Source organism: Synchytrium microbalum (genome assembly GCF_006535985.1).
Source record: "Synchytrium microbalum strain JEL517 chromosome Unknown SmJEL517_scf0083, whole genome shotgun sequence".
Classification (NCBI taxonomy): Eukaryota; Fungi; Chytridiomycota; class Chytridiomycetes; order Synchytriales; family Synchytriaceae; genus Synchytrium; species Synchytrium microbalum.
This window is the reverse complement of record NW_022158432.1, coordinates 1-20116: the sequence shown is the minus strand read 5'-3', so window position 1 is coordinate 20116 and position 20116 is coordinate 1. Positions and strand designations below refer to the sequence as shown.

Below are 20116 nucleotides of genomic sequence, written 5' to 3'. Positions count from 1 at the left end.
TCCATTTGTGCTCCAGATTAGACAGAGATGGGCCTGATTACTTGTAAACTAGGTTTCAACTACCTATAAGCTACTGGGGCTAATTGACTAAGGGGTACCGAAGCAAGCAAGGTTTTTTCGTAGTCAGGTGTTGCTGTGTTGTCAAAAAGCACAGTTTCAAGCTTTAGCCTTTTAATGAAGCTACTAATTGTGCGGTGGAATCGAGGGTATATGCGCAAGATGCAACGGATGCGCCGCCTTGTTCAGCCTCAAAACAGAAAGTGTACCTCTCTCTGATGGAATTGTGGATGTGGTTTGCTGGGTAGTTCACGTCAGAGCGGACGTAATGAGCCATATGAAAAATACGAGGGTTGGTTACGAATTGGAATTATTTATATTTTTATAAGTGAGATGCAGGGCGACCGATACGCGTGTCGCTGAGATTCCGCTTGGTTGCGATGTGGTCCACGATCTCACGCTTTTTTATATTTTGAGTGAGTGACACAATTTCGAGCTCAGTAGGAATTAAAAGTAGTAGAAGTTCGTAGTAGATCTCACGTCGTGCTAAACTCGGATTAGAATCTTTCAACTGGTGCTTTCCAACTTCCTTAGAACTTCATACAACATACAGAAACCAAGACATATCACCATGGTGACATTCTACGACGACATTCCAGAGTTCCTCTTTGAATGGATACCTACTCAAAAGGTATATAACGATAAGTTCTGTTTCTTTTTTGCTTTAATTTCGCAGACATCTTATGTTTTGAAATCGATCTTATCTAGGTCTTTTGGGTCGCAACTGCTCCACGATATGGAGAGCATGTCAATGTATCTCCTAAAGGTAATGTACCATGTACCTGGATTGCATTACCTCTTCTTTCATCTTCGACATCAAACAGTTCAACACAAATGTAACAAATCCAAACTCAATCTAATATAGGCCACGCACAAGAGTGTTTTGCAGTCATTGATTCAAAGACTGTCTGGTATCAGGATTTAACGGGGTCTGGGAGTGAGACTATTGCCCACGTCAAAGAAAGCAAGTTCGTTGTTGACTATTTAGTAGTATTTGACCTAGAGGTTTGCTTTTTTCTTCCGGCAGTTTGATAGAACTTCATTTCAAACTTCTCAGATGGCAGAATCACAATCTTATTCAACGCTTTCGATGGCCCCCCAAGGATTGTAAGATACCTCCCCTACCTTTCCAGTTGCATTCGATTCCCGAAATGTCCTGATTTTTTTGCTTGTGTAGGTCAGACTATGGGGTAAAGCCAAAGTGCACGAAATCGGATCTGCCGAATACGAATCCTTCTTGCCACAAGACAAACGCATTGCTGGATCTCGCTCTGTGATTGTTATCGATGTCAAGAAGGTGGCTACGAGTTGTGGTTATGCTGTGCCATATTTTGATTATGTTGGTATGGCTGGAGTCTCGGCTACTCTTTTGGGGTGTGTTTTGAGGAAGGACTGATGTGAATTTCGACGCTAGGTGATCGAGAGGTTTTGAAGAATTGGGCAGAAAAGAATGATGATTTGCCGGGATATCGTAAGTATCGCTGGCTGTTTGATGGTTTGGGACAGTATTTTATCGAAGTATATTGGGAGGGGGGGGGGTGTTGTTGTTCATATGAACTAACCAACTTGTTTTAGGTCTCAAGAAAAACTTTACATCAATTGACGGACTTCCTGCATTCAGAAGCGCTGGTATACAAGTCGGGATGGCATGGGCAAACAAGTTACGGGTTAATTTCGATTGGGTATCGTTTGCTGGTGGTTTAGCTATAGGAGCTGCCGGAGCCGTTGCATCAATGCACTTCTTGAGGCGCTAGACCTTCGGGAAACGTGTACTGTTCTCTGTATCTTGTTATGGTGTTGTTTGCTAATAAATTTGTATCAACTGCAGTTGGGTCGTTTCCGAGCATTGAACATTTTTCCTCAAACACGTCAAGTTTACATTTGTTTCTAAATCAAGAGACAAGACGGGGCTTACTTTTATTGTTCTCGTGCCTCTTTATACTTCGCTGATAAACTTGTATTGCACACATCCACTTTGGTGTTGTGTTTTCGCATTTTGGTGAATCGCTGGACTTTTCCACACTTTGTTCCTGGATTAAGATCAAACAAGTATAAAGCACATTGATACGTATTATTCTGAGCATCATTTAAGGAGGGATCGGCTTGTTACATGTATCTACGGAGCCTAAGTTCCCTTTGTCCCCAATATTGAACGTCAAACGTCTGACAGTAATTTTATCTTCCAGATATGAAACCAGTCTGGAAATCATCATCGGAACGTCCGATTCCGCCAGAATCAACTACTTCTTCTGTACCATCTCCATCTACAACGTCACCAATGATGAGCACTACTGCTGCATCATCATCAACAACTCAACCAAGTGACGTTCCAGTATTATCAACAACCGGGACATCGTTGGAACGCACCGCATCTGCAACGCCTCGATCTACAGGAATGGAGAAAGGGCCACCATCTCGTCAAACCGCTATACGTCGATCGAGCGGCGCTGACGTATCTGATATTATTCAGCAGACAACTACGACCGTACACTCTAGTCAATCTGAAGAATCTCGTTCTCGTATACAAGCTTTGTTTGAGGGTGAACGAAGGCTTGTCGCTGGTATGTGCTTTCGTCGATTCGCACTTCAGTTCTCGACCTCTTTTTTCTTTGCATCTATATTCAAGATGAAATTCTAAACGGATGAAAATACATGATCCAACATTTCATTCTAATCCATATGCAGAGGCTCGAGCGAAAATGGAAGAACTCGAAACCGAACTATCTCGAGACGTCATGAATCAAGCCCAAATCGCTGAGGAATGGGAAACAAGATATCGCTCCTTACTTGCTCAATATGAACTCTCACAAACTCATCATGAAGACCAATTGAACGCGCTGAGAATGTCGCTCACGAAAGAGTTGAACGATCAACTTGAACAGGAGAGGCGAACTCATGAGCTTGAAGTCGAGGAGATGAAGGCTTCAACTAAAGGAGAGATTGAAGCTTTGGAGGGTCAGCTTGATCAAGCTTTGAAGGAGATGGCTGAGGTTCGTGAGAGGGACAGAGGTGTCGAGGAAGAAGCTGCCAAGTAAGTGTTGACCGACCAGGCAATTTAATGTCATGACGCAAAAAAACAGAGCTACTCCTCAATCAATGAGATGAGTTCTCATCTTCTAACTCGGACTTTCCATTTTGTAGTATCAGAACAATGCTACAGGATCAGCAACAACAATCTGCAGCTCAAAATCAAACTATTGAAGAGCTTCGTCGTACAATAGTGCAGGTTCAAACGGAATATGAAGGAGAGGCTGCTGATGTCAAACTTAAATGGACTCAAGAAGTTGTTGCATTGAAGGAGGATATCAAGAATGTAAGTTAGCGAAAGAAAGTTCTTGCACTCGACTAGAAGAACGGTTTCCTTTTAAATCTTTCCTGGTTGTCGATTTCTAGTATGAAGCTCAAAACAGCAGAGGTGAAAAAGAGCGAGATGAAGCCATTGAAGCTGTCGCGACTCTTCAAAGTCAACATGACAAGGAACGTGAAGTGTGGCAGCGTCGATTGAGTGATTCCCAAAAACAACTTGAATCTTTTGTAAGTACCTATGCCCTGAACGCTGTTTGTATTTTGTGCGGTGATGCATTCGTGATTCTTTGATATTTTTCTTTTCTTTTCTTTTAGCAGAATAATATCAAAACTCACGACTCAGAAATGACAGACACACTTCATCAAGTCCGCCACGATCGTGATCGCGCCCTTCACGCTGCAGAATCAGCTGAACGGTCATTGTCAGCAGCCATAGAAGACTCTCGCAACATCGAATCATCAATGACCACACTGGTAAACTCACTTCCTGTATTTGCTCAACAAGTGCATGATAAGGCTCGAGTCCTTACTCTTCTTCAACAATGTCAAAACGATTTGCGACGTGCATTGAATATGTTGGAATTGGTGAAGGCACATCGTGATAAGTTGTGGGCCGATAGGTCGATGGCTTCTGAAACTAGTGCTGTCGCGTCGTCCTCCCAACCAACACGAGAACTGTATGGTAAAGATTCTGGAGGTGGTAAAGAGGGTAGGGAAGCGTTGAAGGCTGAGAATGGGAGGTTGCGCGATGTGATTTCAAATTTGGTGAGTTTTCCTAGATGCCATAAGTTTGGGAGCAAGGTCTTGTCATAGAGATTAACGAGCTCTTTTCTTTTGGAATGGGGTTATTTAGGAAAGACACATTCTTGAAGCTCAACATTCAGCTCAAACGAGTACTTCTGATGCTGCAAAATGCTGGCAACAAGTCGAAGTATGCATCCACATTTCTCCAAGTATATTTTTCCGCTTCCGATGCTTTAAACTAACATTCCTTTTCATAACCCTATACAGGATGTCAACAGAGAGAAGCTCGATTTGAACGATCGACTTCGAGCGGCTGAATCAGAGTTGGATCATATTCACCATACTCTGACAACCATCATGACTCGAACTAGGACGAGCATCTTGTTTGACCAGATTGCTGATAAAATCAAATGTTTGAGCTCTGATATTGAAAAACTACGTGATGTCTTCTCGGTAAGAGAATTTCTGTGTTGGAACTCTAAACGAAAAAATCAAATGTGATGAAATGCCAATGCCGTCTTGTCGCTCCTGCTTCAGAGGGTCTCTGATCTACGTACCATTGGTCTGCCAAGCTCCCCGGCTGATGAAGAAAAATGGGCTTCATATACTGTAACAGACAGGGGCAAATCAACAACGTCCAAATACGACAAAGCCAAAACCAGAGTAACCAAAACCAAATATGGTACCACTGCTGAAACTCGACGACATACTCACACTGGCGGCCAGCAATACCAACAAAGTCATGATACTACAATTTGTAGTGCTACTGCTCTCATATCTTCATTTGAACGTCGCGAAGCGATGGAACGTGACATGATGACTGGGCAGACTATCTTTGGAGCACGCGCTTATTTGGCTGGGACTATGGTCCCTGTCAAAGAATATGGTACTACCAGGAGAGCAAATGTTGTTTCGTTGCCTGATTTTTTTGGAAGAGCATGATTTGTAGGAGGGTGGAAGGTCTCTATTTTCAACCTTTAAAGTTTTCGACGAAATGTTTGGCTATAAGAACATAAAACATGTGAAACAAAGTTTTCAGACCGTTTAAAGTGTTTTGCTTCAAAAATCGTCAGATCTACGTCTTAAAATCGCAAATGGTAAATCGAGATAAGTAAGAGGTTTGTGGTATTGCTTTGTCGAAAAAATATTCAGAGCTGATCATACCCGTGTTTCCTCACTTAGAGCGCCTCTGCTATTCGTAGCGCTGGCCGTCCAAGTCCACCTGCCGAGGAATCCACAACTTACTCTGCAGCAGACAAAGGCAAATCAGCAGAAGCCAACGACGGCAAGGCCAAAGCTAGAGTTACCAAAATGAAATCTGGTGCCACTGCTGAAATTCGAAAATCTGACATCACAACTGCCTGGGCACTTTTCTGTTTTGGGTTGTAATTCCTAGATCCCTGACTGAAATTGCCTTGTTGAACGCTTTCAACCGCTCGTTACGCATTGCATCAGCATAATCTCCCTTCTTTGTGCCTTCTTTGATCCTTCTCCTCTCCAAGCTGTTGTAATCTTGGAATTTTCTCATTGGAGTTTCTTCAAAAACACCATTTTCCCAAGAAATCATGAGGATTGGTCAGATATTCGACCTTCTGCTGATCCCAACAGTGAATTTTCAGATGTGTTGATCACCCAGTCATCGTGTTCTCATGCGTCGGTGTGATGCGCTCCCAATGATGTCCAAGAAGAATCTCACATCAATTAATGTCCTTTCTGCATTTTTGTGCCTGATGTAGTACTTAAGATATCGTGGCAACGAAGCCACACGTCAAATTCCATTGGATATCATTGCTGGTGGTTTGAGCAATAGGAGAGGCTGGACTGTTCGCATTTTTCATTTATTGAGGCGCTATGCCTGAACAAAACACGTCGTACTTTCTGTCTTAACCCGCTATAGTTGTGCATCACATGCAAGCTGGTGTGTTTCTGATTTCGGTTTAACACTTTCAAGCATTCCAGCTTACTTTATCCTGTCCCCAAATATCAATCAGGCATATAAACATAACCAATTTGATCTGAGTATCTTCTGAAGGACTGATCGGTTTGTTAGAAGTACGTACTTGTTTGAATCTCTATTATCGGTTGGCAACATCAGACGCTGTAGCTGACGTTCACTCATTTCTTCAAGATATGCAGCCATTCTGGAAATCATCTTCAGGGCGTACAGCTCCACCAGTACAAAGTACGGCAGCATCTACTGCTGCTTCTCCACCAACTCCATCTACCTCACCAACTACCGCGGCATCATCAACAACAACTCGACCAATTGATGCTCCAGTATCATCAACACCTCGAACATCATTGGAACGCACTGCATCTGCACCCTCTCGATCTGCAGGAACAGAGGAACAGCCATCTCATACTCTGCGTCGTTCGAGTGGAGCTGATATATCTACTATTCAGCACACTACAACGACCGTACACTCTAGTCAAACCGATGAGTCTCGTGCACGAGTACAGGCAATGGTTGAAGACGAACGAAGGCTTGTTGCCGGTAAGCCTTGTTGCACGATTGATTATATGAATCGTTCCTCTTTTTGCATCGTTTTGTGAAATGATCAATTTTCAACACATTCAATATACTTTACTCTTCTAAAAACTAGTCATTTTATTTTCGTTAATAGAGGCTCGAGCGAAAATGGAAGAACTCGAAACTCAATTATCGCGAGATGTCATGAATCAAGCTCAACTAGCTGAAGAATGGCAAACCCGATACCAGGCTCTCGTCACTCAATCTGACGCACTACGAATTCAACATGAAGACCAAATGAACGAGTTGAGAGTGAGACTCAATAAAGAGAGAAACGATCAGCTTGAAAACGTCAGTCGAGAGCATGACCTTGAGATGGATGAGATGAAGGCTCAATGCAAAGGAGAAATTGAAGCCATGGAGGTTCAGCTTGATCAGGCTTTGAGGGAGATGGCTGAGATTCGTGAGAAGGAGAGGGATGTTGAGGAAGAAGCTGCAAAGTAAGTTTTTAACGAGTTGTCGACTGCTGTCAGAAACCAAAGAAAAGTTGAATGTGTGATTGACCATGTCATGTCGTCTACTAACGTGTTTCTTTCCCGCTTTGTAGTATCAGAGTAATGCTGAAAGCTCGTGATGAAGCACTGTCGCAACTACAAGATCAACGACAGCAAGCTGTAGCTCAAAATCAAACCATTCAAGAACTCCGTCGTCATATTGTCCAGCTCGAGAAAGAAAGTGAAAATGAAGTGGCTGACGTCAAACGTAAATGGACTCAAGATGTCGTTGCGTTAAAGGAAGATTTCAGGAGTGTGAGTAAACAAAAAAGGCGATTTGCTTTCTGACAATGGTTTTTTTAAAACTTTTTACACTTTCTCAACTTGTTAGTACAAAGCTCAACAAGCAAGGAGTGAAAACGAGCGAGATGAAGCTCGTGCAGCTCTTGCGAATCTTCGACGTGAACGAGAAGGTGAACGTGCAATGTGGGAAAGTCGAATGAGTGATTTCCGAAAGCAGCTAGAATCGTTTGTAAGTGCTAATGAGCAGTCTGTTCCGTCGGTCTTTTGGTTGAAGAAACACACAATCTTCATGCTTATTTTCTTGTTTTCCATTTCGTGTAGGATAACATCAAAACTCACGACTCAGCAATGACTGACGCTCTCCGTCATATTCGAAACGATCGTGATCGTGCCCTTCAAGCAGCAGAGTCAGCAGAAAAGGCATTGTTAGCAGCCATCGAAGACTATCGCAAACTCGAATTATCCATGATGACACTGGCAAAATCACTTCCAGTATTTGCCAAACAAATAGCAGACAAGGCTCGAGTCATTGCTGTACTGTATGAATGTCAAGCGGATTTTGGAAAAGCATTGGATCGAGTAGAAGTGTTGAAGGCACATCGTGACAAGTTGTGGACTGAGAAGTGGAATCTCCCTAGCCCTGCTGCTGGAGCTTCCTCTTCACCACAACGATCTCGAGACCAGTATTTCAAGGAGTCTGCAGCTGATGGTGAGGGTATGGAAGCGTTGAAGGCTGAGGTTAGGCACTTGAGAGATGAGATTTCGACATTGGTGAGCATATGAAAAGTTGCGATAACAGCACTTTACTTTGTTTTGTCTTAGCAGTCAACACCATTTTCTTCCTGCCGTTTAGGAAAAACACATAGATGAAGCTCAGCAAGCTGCTCAAGCGAGTGCGGTTAGTGCTCAACAAGGCTGGCAACAAGTCGAAGTACTTACTAGTTTTACTTATGCTGCGCTCTCGTTGAGTCTGGCACTAATAACTCCTTTTCCTCTAGGCCATCAACAAGGAAAAAGTCGATATGGCACATCGTCTTCGAAATGCTCAAACAGAACTGGATCAAATTCACAACACTTTGGCGTCCATCATGAGTCGAACAAGGACGGCTAACTTGTTTGAACATATGACTGGTGAAATTGAATGCTTGACCACTGATATTGGACGACTTCGTGATGTCTACTCGGTACGAATGGGGTTGATTTTGAGCTTGTTGGTTCAGCTAAAAAGTTGACAGTGCTCTACAAGTCAAACTTACTACTCTCTGGTTGTTTCATTTAGCGTGTCACTGAACTCCGTATGATTGGTCTTCCAAGCCCACCTGCTGAAGAATCCACTACTCATTCTGCAGCAGAAAAGGGCAAATCAACATCTTCCAAATACGAAAAGGCCAAAACCCGAGTCACAAAAGTCAAAACCGGTCTTGTCGCTGAAACTCGAAAACATGGCCGTGGTCTTGAACAAGAGCAGTACTATCAACAACAAAAATATCAATCACGCTATGATACTACTCCCGCTGGTGCTGCTGGTCTCGTATCTCCAATGGAACGTAGTCGTGAATTGATGACAGGATATTCTACTGGAGGTATTGGACCACGAGCATACTTGGCTGGAACTATGGTTCCTATCAAGGAGTATGGTACTGCTACGAAGGCGAATGTAGTGTCGTTGCCTGATTTTTCTGGAAGGGTATGAATGTTGGTTTGTGTCAGGTTTCTTTTTTGCAAGATTGTAGTGTTTGAGGAAATCTTTTGGTTTTCAATATAAGAAGCGAAAATAAACGATAACTTTTGCATCAATCTTCGTCGAGTGGTGTGTTTGCGTCCTTGGAAAATCATGTGTAACAGAGTGGATTGTTTTCGAAGTACGCAGAACAGAGCAGAGTGTGTTCCTGTATGCATTGTCTCATTTCTCTCAACAGTTTAGCAGCCAGAGCCTTTAAATCAGCTGGTAAATCATTCATGCTTTCCACAAAACACCTTCAACACTCGTCCACGATTATGAGGAATGCATCTAGAGGAAACGCAACGCTGACAAGAGAGCAGCTAGATATGCTAACGGCTCGTGAGAAAGGGTCGGTTGACGCTGAAAAGTTGACTGAACTGTTGTACACACGACCGACCATGTTGCGTCGTCGTGAATTACAGAAATTACTTCAAACTGAACCACTTTTCGACGTGTCGAAATGGGTGTTTTTATCACGGGAAGAGAAATCATATCAGAATTTAAAGATTGCTCATCGGATTCTCGAGTTGTCGTATGAGGGTGTGCTTGATGACGAAGGTATTGAAACTGCAGTGCTTGCATGTTTTTGAATATTTCACTAGGTGAAATCATTTGCATTTTACAGAATAATCTTGCTCTTGATGCTGTTAGGAATGCTGATGCTAGCGGGAATGTTGACTTTCGGAACTCCAACTTCAAACACACTGCACCACTTGCAAGCATTCAAACTCGCAGGATGGGACTCAAATGCTTCAGATGAGCAACAGGAACAATACAAGCACCAGATTAAAACGTTTCAGATGTGGGGAGCTTATGCATAGGTTTGTGCTACTGACTTTCACCATCATATATATCATTGAAGTCTGTTTATTTATAGACCGAATTGGGACACGGATCCAATTTCAGCAGGCTTGAAACGACTGCAACCTATATTCCTGAAAGTGATGAATTCGAGTTGCATTCTCCAACACTGACAAGCTCCAAGTGGTGGATTGGTGCTCTTGGAACTGTTTCGAATTATGCTTTGGTCATGGCACAGCTGGTAATTGCTGGCAAGTAATAGTGTTACAGTGGCTGTTGGTTGTACAATGTCGCCAGCTACATGATCTCTTATCATGTTGTGGAAATGCAGTCCTAACGCGACCTCTTACTAGAAAAATCGTATGGCCCTCATCCTTTTCTCGTCCGAGTACGGGATCCAGACACGCATATGCCACTCGATGGTATTGTGATAGGAGATATTATGCCAAAGGTACAATTCCGCAAAATGTTTCCAGAAGGCAAAAAAAAGTATAACGATTTCTGTCTGTCTAGATTGGAGGACATGCTATTGAGAACGGTTTCATGCGTTTTGACCATTTTAGAATTCCAAGAACAAATGCGAGCAATGTGAACGATCTGCAGATAGAGTAAACATGATCGCTAACTGGAATTGTTTAGATGCTGTCACGAAATTCCAAAGTAGAGAAAGGAGGCAAATATGCGAAACCTAAACACGATCGCATGGTGTTAGGTGGTATGCTAGTCAGGAGAACAGATGCAAGTTATTTATTACCAATTAGGCGATGGCCTTTTTGGCTGACAATCATCGTTGTTTGTAGATTGCAATCAACTCAGCAGCTGCATTGGGCAGAGCCACGACAGTTGCTGTTCGATACTGGTAAGGTCATGAATCGTATCAATCTATTCTGGCGTCCCTCTGAAACTTTTTGCAATCTAGCACTGTCAGAAGACAAAATAGTCTGAAACCAGGCTCAGCATCTGAGGATGTTGTAATAACATATCCTATGGTCCAACGCCGTATATTCCCATACATTGCGGCATCATACGCCTTCCACTTTGCGGGAAAATTCTTGGGAGGACTTTTTGCCGACTATCGCTCTGATGTTATGAAGGGTTCTACAGATTTACTGGCTGACTACCATCCAACGGTGGCATCTTTAAAGTCGTATTGCACTACTGTGGCCGGTGAGGGTATTGAGGAGTGTCGAAAGGTGCTAGGAGGTATGCGAAAAAAAGTTGCGGAAGGGATGCATGTCATCTCACGAACTCGCTTCAACAGGTCACGGATATTCAATGGCTGCTGGCATAGGACCAATGTGGCAAAACTATATATTGACCAACACGGTAGAAGGCGAGAATGTGGTGCTGACACAACCACCTTCGAGATATCTTACTCGTTTGTGGAGAGCGATTGTTGAGGACAAGAATAAAGCTTCACGATTAACTGTCATGACGGAATATCTAGAAAGTGCTGGTACCACGACACCAAGTAGATGTGAAGCTTATACCGCACATGATATGAAGAATATGAAGACTTTGATATTGGCTTTTGGTCATCGAGCATGCCGGCTCGTCGGTGAGGCAGCTAAAGCCATTGATGCAGCTGATGGCATAGTAGGTGAAGCCCACTACGAGTGCTTTAGGGCATCAAATGCACATGTACAGTATGCTATCGTGAGGCTGTTTTGGGATGCGTTGACGGATTTGAGACATACTCAACACAACAATCCCCAAATGTGTGATGTGCTGGAACGTCTAGCATTTTTGAATGCTTACATAGTCATGGAGAAACATGCTAGTGACTTTTTAGAAGATGGATACATGTCGGGTCAACAGATTAGCTGGGTACGCGGACACATTTCGGAATTGCTGAAAGTGATTCGACCTGATGCCATAGCTCTGACTGATGCTTGGGACTTTTGTGATGAGGAATTGCAGTCGGCTCTTGGGAGAAAAGATGGGAATGTCTATGAGGCTTACATGGACTGGTAAGAAGCAATTGTTGCTTGGAGCACTCACGATGATTGTAACAAACACTATCACAAATAGGGCTTATTTAGAACCATTAAATCAAGGACTCCAAGGCAGAGCTGTCATCAAAGGGTACGAAGAGTTCTTGAAGCCAATTCTAAGTGGTGAGCTATACAAAACAGTTCAATCACGTAAATTACCAGCACGGTTATAAATCAATAATAAATTCATAATATTTTGTATCTAAGTAACAGTCTAATTCTCTCCCTGCTTTCCCTTGCAAACATGCGTCGATGTGAGTGTTCTTACTTGGTACGACTTCAACCCACGAAAATACGATCACTGAATTGTGACTATAACCACATAGGGATCGAAGGACGCCATGGCCAACATGCAGATGCAGGATATGCAGGCAGCCCGGGGCACTGCGTCTTTCACCTCTGAATTCCTCACAGAGGTCCTGTATACCAAAAAAGGATTAAAGGAACGACGTGTAATCCAAAAGCTGTTTCAAACCGACCCAGAGCTTGATACTAGCAGCTGGATCTTCAAAGGTCGAGATGAGAAAATGTACTCATCTTTGAAGTTGATGTCGCGTATCGTCGAGTTGAGCTATGAGGGTGTGCTTGATGAAGGTGGAATGTTGCGTTTGATGGGGATGCTGGGTGGTGGTTTGCCGCTATTTAATCATTTACAGACGTTTATGGGTGAGTGGATGCAGTGGTCGAACTCTTTCATGCTCCTCTCTGATCATGGGTTTTGTGCTGCAGCTGCTGGTTTCCATTCGAATGCCTCTGACGAGCAAATCAAGCAATACGATACCGCCATTCGATCATTCAGACTTTGGGGCTCGTATGCTCAGGTAAACACTCTGTATTCTACTACTTTAGTACAATGTGTTTCTGATCCAACAGCAATAGACTGAATTGGGCCACGGCTCCAACTTTGCAAAACTCGAAACCATTGCGACATACTTACCCGGAAGCGATGAATTCGAACTCCACTCGCCAACACTCACCAGTACGAAATGGTGGATTGGTGCTCTAGGACAATACGCTACACACTCTTTGGTTATGGCAAATCTCATCATTAATGGCAAATCGTTTGGACCACATGCCTTCTTTGTGCAAATCAGAGATAGTAAGACACATGAGCCGTTACCTGGTGTTGTTGTTGGTGATATTGGGCCAAAGGTGTGTTTGGCTGATCTTGATGCTTTTTTGGTTTCTTGAAAGTAACAGTGTTGACATAGGTTGGAGCTGCCACTATTGATAACGGTTGGATGAGGTTGGATCATGTTCGGATTCCTAGAGAGAATGTAAAGATCTTTAACGTGATGCTTTTTTTCCGCGCAAGACTCTGACAAATTTTATATGTATAGATGCTCAACCGGAATGGAAAAGTCGAGAAGGGCGGAAAATACATCAAACCGGCGCATGATCGTCTGGTGTTGGGAGGCATGTTGGTTAGAAGAACAGAGGTAAATATTTTAGAACATAGTCAACCAAATCCAGCATTCTGACAAAGCTACTCAACATTAGATCGCTATATCATCAGCTGCTGCTTTGGGTAGAGCAACGACCATCGCAACAAGATATTGGTAAGATGCCAAAAAACCGTGTCAGCTATCGAGCAACATGTTTTTAACACCTTCCTTGCCATCTCTAGTTCCATCAGAAGGCAAAACAGTCTGAAACCCGGGTCTGCAGAAGATGTTGTCATCACATACCCAATGGTCCAACGTCGTATCTTCCCCTATATTGCAGCTTCGTTTGCCTTCCATTTCTCTGGCCGATTCTTGGGTGGATTGTTTGCTGATTATCGATCTGATGTCATGAAGGGCTCTACCGATTTACTGGCTGATTACCACCCAACTGTGGCTTCTTTAAAGTCATACTGTACTACTGTCGCTGGCGAGGGTATTGAAGAGTGTCGTAAAGTCTTGGGAGGTATGGTGGTAGATGATTCAACCCTTTTTTTTTTTTAGCAAAATACTGATGTTTAGTTCGATAGGACACGGATACTCAGCAGCAGCCGGCGTTGGTCCCATGTGGCAAGACTACATATTGACCAACACGGTAGAGGGCGAAAATGTCCTCTTGACACAACCCCCTGCAAGATACCTGACTCGCCTATGGAGATCCATAGTCCAAGATCGTAAAAAGGCATCCCGCCTTTCCATAATGACAGACTATCTAGTCAACGCCGGTATCGACAGACAAGAACGCTGCGGAGCATACACACTGAAAGACATGAAGGATGCAAAAACCTTGACGGCAGCATTTGCTCATCGTGCTTGTCGTTTGGTCGGTGAAGCAGCAAAAGCTATTGATGCTGCAGATGGTGTAGTTGGTGAAGCTCACTATGAATGCTATCGAGCCACGTATGCACATGTGCAGTATGCTATTGTGAGATTGTTTTGGGATGCGCTAAACAATCTGCGGAATGTGGAGCATGCTGATCCGGCAATGTGTAATGTTCTGGAACGTTTGGCGTATTTGAATGCTTTCTACTTGATGGAGAAGCATGCTGTTGACTTTTTGGAGGATGGATATGTGAGTGAAAACGAACGCGTTGTGGTGTATTGCGTGATGTTCACAACCTTTTACTTGCATCAACAGCTGTCTGATATACAACTACGTTGGACTCGAACACACATCGCAGAGCTGCTCAAGGAGATCAGACCAGACGCTATTGCCCTAACAGACTCATGGGACTTTTGCGATGAGGAACTTAGATCGTCCCTTGGCCGCAAGGACGGAAATGTTTATGAGGCATACATGAACTGGTGATTAGTTGTTTCAGTCCGTTTGAGTGGTCGCACTTAGCACTAGATGTAACGAAGAATCGTTTGAATAGGGCATACCAAGAACCGTTAAATCAAGGACTTAAGGGCAAAGCTGTCATCAAGGGATATGAGGAGTATCTGAAGCCCATCCTCAGTGGTGAATTGTACAAAAAGGTCCAAGCTCGAAAGAACTCTGGATCAGCTAGGCTCTAAAATCTAAAGTGTTAGTTTGTTTAAAGTAGAAGTGGCAGATATGAAACAAGAAGCGATTCTGTTCGATGAGCTTCAGAGACTTTAGACTCTACACGTGCAGCCTCGGAATGGTTGAGGTTGGGCGTTTTGCGTCAGTGTTTCGCGAGTTTGACATCAAACTGCAGAGCATTGGCTCAATATACAGATATGGGAAGTTAGAACGTATGATTATGGACGAATGAATGCGTTCGTATCACATCCCAACACGGCTCGGTTCAAGTCAAAATCCAGAAAATCCACACATTCACTGACACCCCCAAACACCATACGTAGTCCATACGCAACTAGAGCCAACCATGGCAAACCAACAAATCAAGGACATGCAAGCCGCGAGAGCAGCTTCTGGATTCAATCCCGAACTGCTCAGTGAAGTGCTATTCACCAAATCAGGACTTGTTCGTCGACGAGAAATTCAAAAGCTTCTTAAAGTCGAACCAGCACTGGACATTTCAAAATGGGTCTTCATGTCGCGAACCGACAAGATGACCGAGTCTCTCAAGCTGCTCAACCGTCTCATTGAGCTCAACTACGAACGCATCTTGGATGTGAATTGTATGTACGACGCATGAAGCAAACTGGTCCAGTTGGTGCTTGATGATGGCAAAGGAATTGATATTGATATTCTAAATCACCTGTGTAGCTACGATGGATATTATGGTCATGTTGGGTGTTGGGTTTGCCGTAAGTTTGGTTGTCACAATCTTGTAATGTTGAAGTCTTGGATTAAACTGACGCTTGAACGCTTTTCGATCTTCCAGGGATTTCCTCTCCTGGTTCATCTGTCTACATTCTGGGCCGGTGGTTTTATGAGTAATGCATCTGATGAACAAATCAAAAAATACGATCATCAGCTTAGGACGCTTCAAATCTGGGGCGCGTATGCTCAAGTGAGACCTCTGGCGTTAGCACTCCTATCTTTCCTTCTACTTATCAACCTCATCGCTCCGCTCCCAGACGGAATTGGGTCACGGTTCCAACTTTGCAAAGCTTGAAACTACTGCAACCTACTTACCCGAGACAGATCAATTCGAACTACACTCCCCAACACTTACAAGCTCAAAATGGTGGATTGGCGCGCTCTCTGCAGTAGGAAATCACGCTCTAGTGTTTGCACAGTTGATAATTGCTGGTAAGTAACGCTTGAATTTGACCATATCTAACTTTAGAATCTCATTATCCTTGACATCAGGCAAGTCTTACGGGCCACACGCGTTCTTGGTTCGAGTTCGAGACGAAAACACTCACGTTCCTCTTGACGGGATTATAATTGGAGATATTGGTCCCAAAATCGGAGCAGCGACAATGGATAATGGGTTTATGAGATTTGACCATTTAAGGATTTCAAGAGAGCAGGTATTTGTTGCCTTTTGCTCTGCTACTAGCTCGGTTTGTGCTGAAACTTTGTCTTGTGCTTAGATGCTGAACAGAAATGCGAATGTGGAGAAGGGTGGCAAGTACACCAAGCCAGCCCATGATCGTCTAGTTCTTGGCGGTATGCTGGTTAGACGAACTGATGTAAGTGTTATAAAATGGTTTATTCAACAAGAAGTCTGACTATACGTATCGGTTTTTAGATTGCCATCAATTCAGCATCTGCGTTGGGTAGGGCCACTACAATCGCTGTCAGATACTGGTATGGAGGCATTAATTCCAATTTAACCTCTCGACTTAAGCTCTCCTTTCTTCATCTAGCTCTGTCAGGAGGCAAAACAGTCTGAAGCCGGGCTCATCCGAGGATGTCGTTATAACATACCCCATGGTTCAACGTCGTATTTTACCATATGTGGCCGCTTCTTTCGCTTTCCACTTTACTGGAAAGTTCCTGTCTAATCTGTTTGCTGACTATCGATCGGATGTTATGAAGGGCTCTACTGATTTACTGGCTGATTATCATCCAACTGTGGCGTCTTTGAAGTCTTATTGTACGACGGTTGCTGGAGAGGGTATTGAAGAGTGTCGAAAAGTGCTAGGAGGTAAGTAAATTGCTGGAGAAAAAAAAATGCTCGTCGAAGGACCTTTAACGACCTTGTTCAAAAGGTCACGGCTACTCAATGGCTGCTGGCATAGGCTTAATGTGGCAGAACTACATACTGACAAACACAGTTGAGGGCGAGAATGTAGTCTTGACACAACCACCTTCAAGATACCTGACTCGTTTATGGAGATCAATTGCCGACGATAAGAGTAAGGCATCACGATTGACTGTCATGACAGACTATCTATCAAATGCTGGCACCACGACACCAAGTAGATGTGAAGCATATACAGCGCATGATATGAAGAATATGAAGACTTTGATTTTGGCTTTTGGTCATCGAGCATGCCGGCTCGTCGGTGAAGCAGCCAAAGCCATTGATGCCGTCAATGGTATAGTAGGTGAAGCCCACTACGAGTGCTTTAGAGCTACGAACGCACATGTGCAGTATGCTATCGTGAGACTGTTTTGGGATGCCTTGACGGATTTGAGATATACCCAACACGGCAACCCCAAAATGTGTGATGTGCTGGAACGCTTAGCATTCCTGAATGCGTTTATAGTGATGGAGAAACATGCTAGTGACTTTATAGAGGACGGGTACTTGTCTGGACAACAGATTAGCTGGGTTCGAGGAAACATTTCAGAATTGTTGAAACAGATTCAACCCGATGCTATAGCTTTAACTGATGCGTGGGACTTTTGTGACGAGGAGCTGCAGTCGGCTCTTGGAAGGAAGGATGGCAATGTCTATGAGGCATACATGGAGTGGTACGAAATAGTCGACGAAATAGTTTTTTCGTCAGTCACAACAAGGCTAACAAAGACTCTCACAAAAAGGGCATACCAAGAACCACTTAATCAAGGACTGAAAGGTAAGGCCGTCATTAAAGGATACGAAGAGTACTTGAAACCAATTTTAAGTGGCGAACTATACAAAAAAGTACAAGCACGTAAATCTGCTACCTCAGCACGTCTATAAAATACAGTCTATAAGAATCGTAATACCATTTACCTGAAAATTGCAACGCAATCTGTCTCAATGACACAGATTGAGAAAAAATGTCCGGAGCAAGGAAAATCTGTCCACATTAGATCCTCAATTTAGTTTGCGAGGAGGAAGTCACCGAAACTCTTGATCATCAAGCGGACCAAATGCCAGTTTGCCCGATATTCTATATGTATTATGGACTATTTTTTTGCCAACGTTAGTCTCGCGGATTGTGCGGTCTGCAGAGATCACGCAGATATTGCATCGCAAAATTCGATCCACATAACTGCACTATGTTTTATCACAGGTGAGCGAGAAATGAACGACATCACGATACGATGTCGGTCAACATGAGTCCATTCCTAGTATTAATCGCTTCATTCTTGATATAGTATCGATGGTCGCATGCTGTTGCGTCATCACAAACTCTCTACTTCGGCGAAGATCTGAAAGTTTATCCGACCGGTTACCATTGTATCTTTCCCTATTATCAGCATACGGAATGCTAGTGCTTGCTCTAGGTAATTTTATTTGAGAAGCTCTCTAAGACATTTTCTTAACTTGTTCTCTCTACACAACAGATCACATATCGTCCTTGACTGACTATCCACCACGAAGCTCGATGGCACTCTGCTACTTTTTCAGTGCATCACTGATCCTCTCGATTGGCATGCAGCTTATGATGATTGCGCTGTTTGCAATCATCGCGTACATCAACATTTGCAGAAAACGGAATGTGGAACTTGGACGCTACGATTGGAGATTGTGGCTTACGGCTTTCATAGTTCCAGCTATAGTTATCAGGTGGCTTAAAAATTGTCTTCACGTTAGCTTATGGAACCCGTCAACTCACGCGATACAATTATAGCATTTGCACTGCCAGGAACGCACTCGGCCCAGACCTCTACTGGTGCTTTCTCGATATAAGAACCAGAGCAGGAAGAGGTGCAGCGGTTATCATCTCGAGTGTTGCAATGGTGGTGGTGATGGCGCTATTTGTCTCTTACGCTCTGGTGTATATCGAGATCTCGAAAACAAACAGGAATTTTGTGTCAATGTCAATGAACTCAGCTTCGAATACGAATACCGGCGATTCTGGAAGACGACATTTGGAGGTGAATGTCTCGCCGATAGGAAAGTTGGTGGCACAGAATCGTCGGATAGTCCGCAAGCTTGCTAGTCAAGGTACTTGAAACTATTTGATGCTCACTCCTTTGATCTGACACGTCTGCATTCTAGCATTCTTGTCGATATCAATCATCACGACTGTGTGCTTTTACACTACTTCAGGTTGGTGGCCGCACAACAATTTCAAAGAGTATGAGATGCTGACCTGAACTTCATAGTCGGATTCTTTGGCAGAGAGCCTGTTCCAGTTGCTTTTCTGATATGCATCGGCTTTGACTGCTGTGGCCTGTAAGTTCTTCTGCACACACAAGTCCCTGAAGGAACGAACTAAGACATTGACATTACGTAGGCCTTTAGCACTCGTATACTTTGGATATCACAAGGCCGACGCAGAACCGAGCAGCTCAGCAACCCCCGTAACTAATACAGGACAAGAATGGCCTAGGGAACGAAAGAGGCTTCCAAGTAATGCATCCTTTTACCCATTCCCAGCTCGGTTTGGAAGAAGGACTAGCAAGATCTCCACGCAGGCCGTGAGCGATCCGTCACTGATCCCGCAGCCATTGAGGCCGGAACCTCTTTGTGAATTGGCAGAAATTACGGCAGACACGTTACCGGGCTAATGGTAATGAACCTTCAGCAATTTTTCAACTGTGCCAGCAATTGATGGTCAGCACTTCAGCCTTATACTCAATCTTGCCAGCAACGGATATTGGCAAGCTCGTCAAGCCGTTGGGCTGGGTTTAAAACTCTCACTGCTAGTGAGATTGAATTCACATCAGTTTGTACGCAAACATCTTCAGCTACATGAACCGGCAATAGAAGGACAGCAACAGCTGTAGTTAATATTGGAAATATTTAGTATGCCTCTCAATATGTAGAGAGTCAGTGAACGCTTATTCGTCTCGCGAGTGTTGGTTGCAATTTGAATTCTGGCGTTTTTTTCGCCTCGTCATTCCATCACGACAACCTTTACCCAGGGATCCAGAGAAATTTTTGTAGAAATCTAAGCCCGGATGCGCTTATGACTCTTATTTCTTATTAAAACTACAACCGTGTCACTATAAATGAGACTACTACAACTACTATCAAAACACGTCCCCGTGTCTCATACGAGCTGTTAGCTGCAGC

General features: G+C 43.6%; 1 protein-coding gene across 1 annotated transcript; it reads left to right on the top strand.

Moving 5' to 3' along the window:
- Positions 1–628: 628 nt before the first annotated feature.
- On the top strand, positions 629–1811 carry SmJEL517_g06153 (uncharacterized protein; the record flags this gene model as incomplete). The annotated part of the gene is made up of 6 exons (XM_031172079.1): positions 629–688; positions 766–823; positions 923–1062; positions 1235–1400; positions 1472–1528; positions 1633–1811. The coding sequence occupies 6 exons, from the start codon at positions 629–631 to the stop codon at positions 1809–1811; spliced, it is 660 nt and encodes a 219-aa protein (XP_031021942.1).
- Between the last annotated feature and the right edge of the window lie 18305 nt (positions 1812–20116).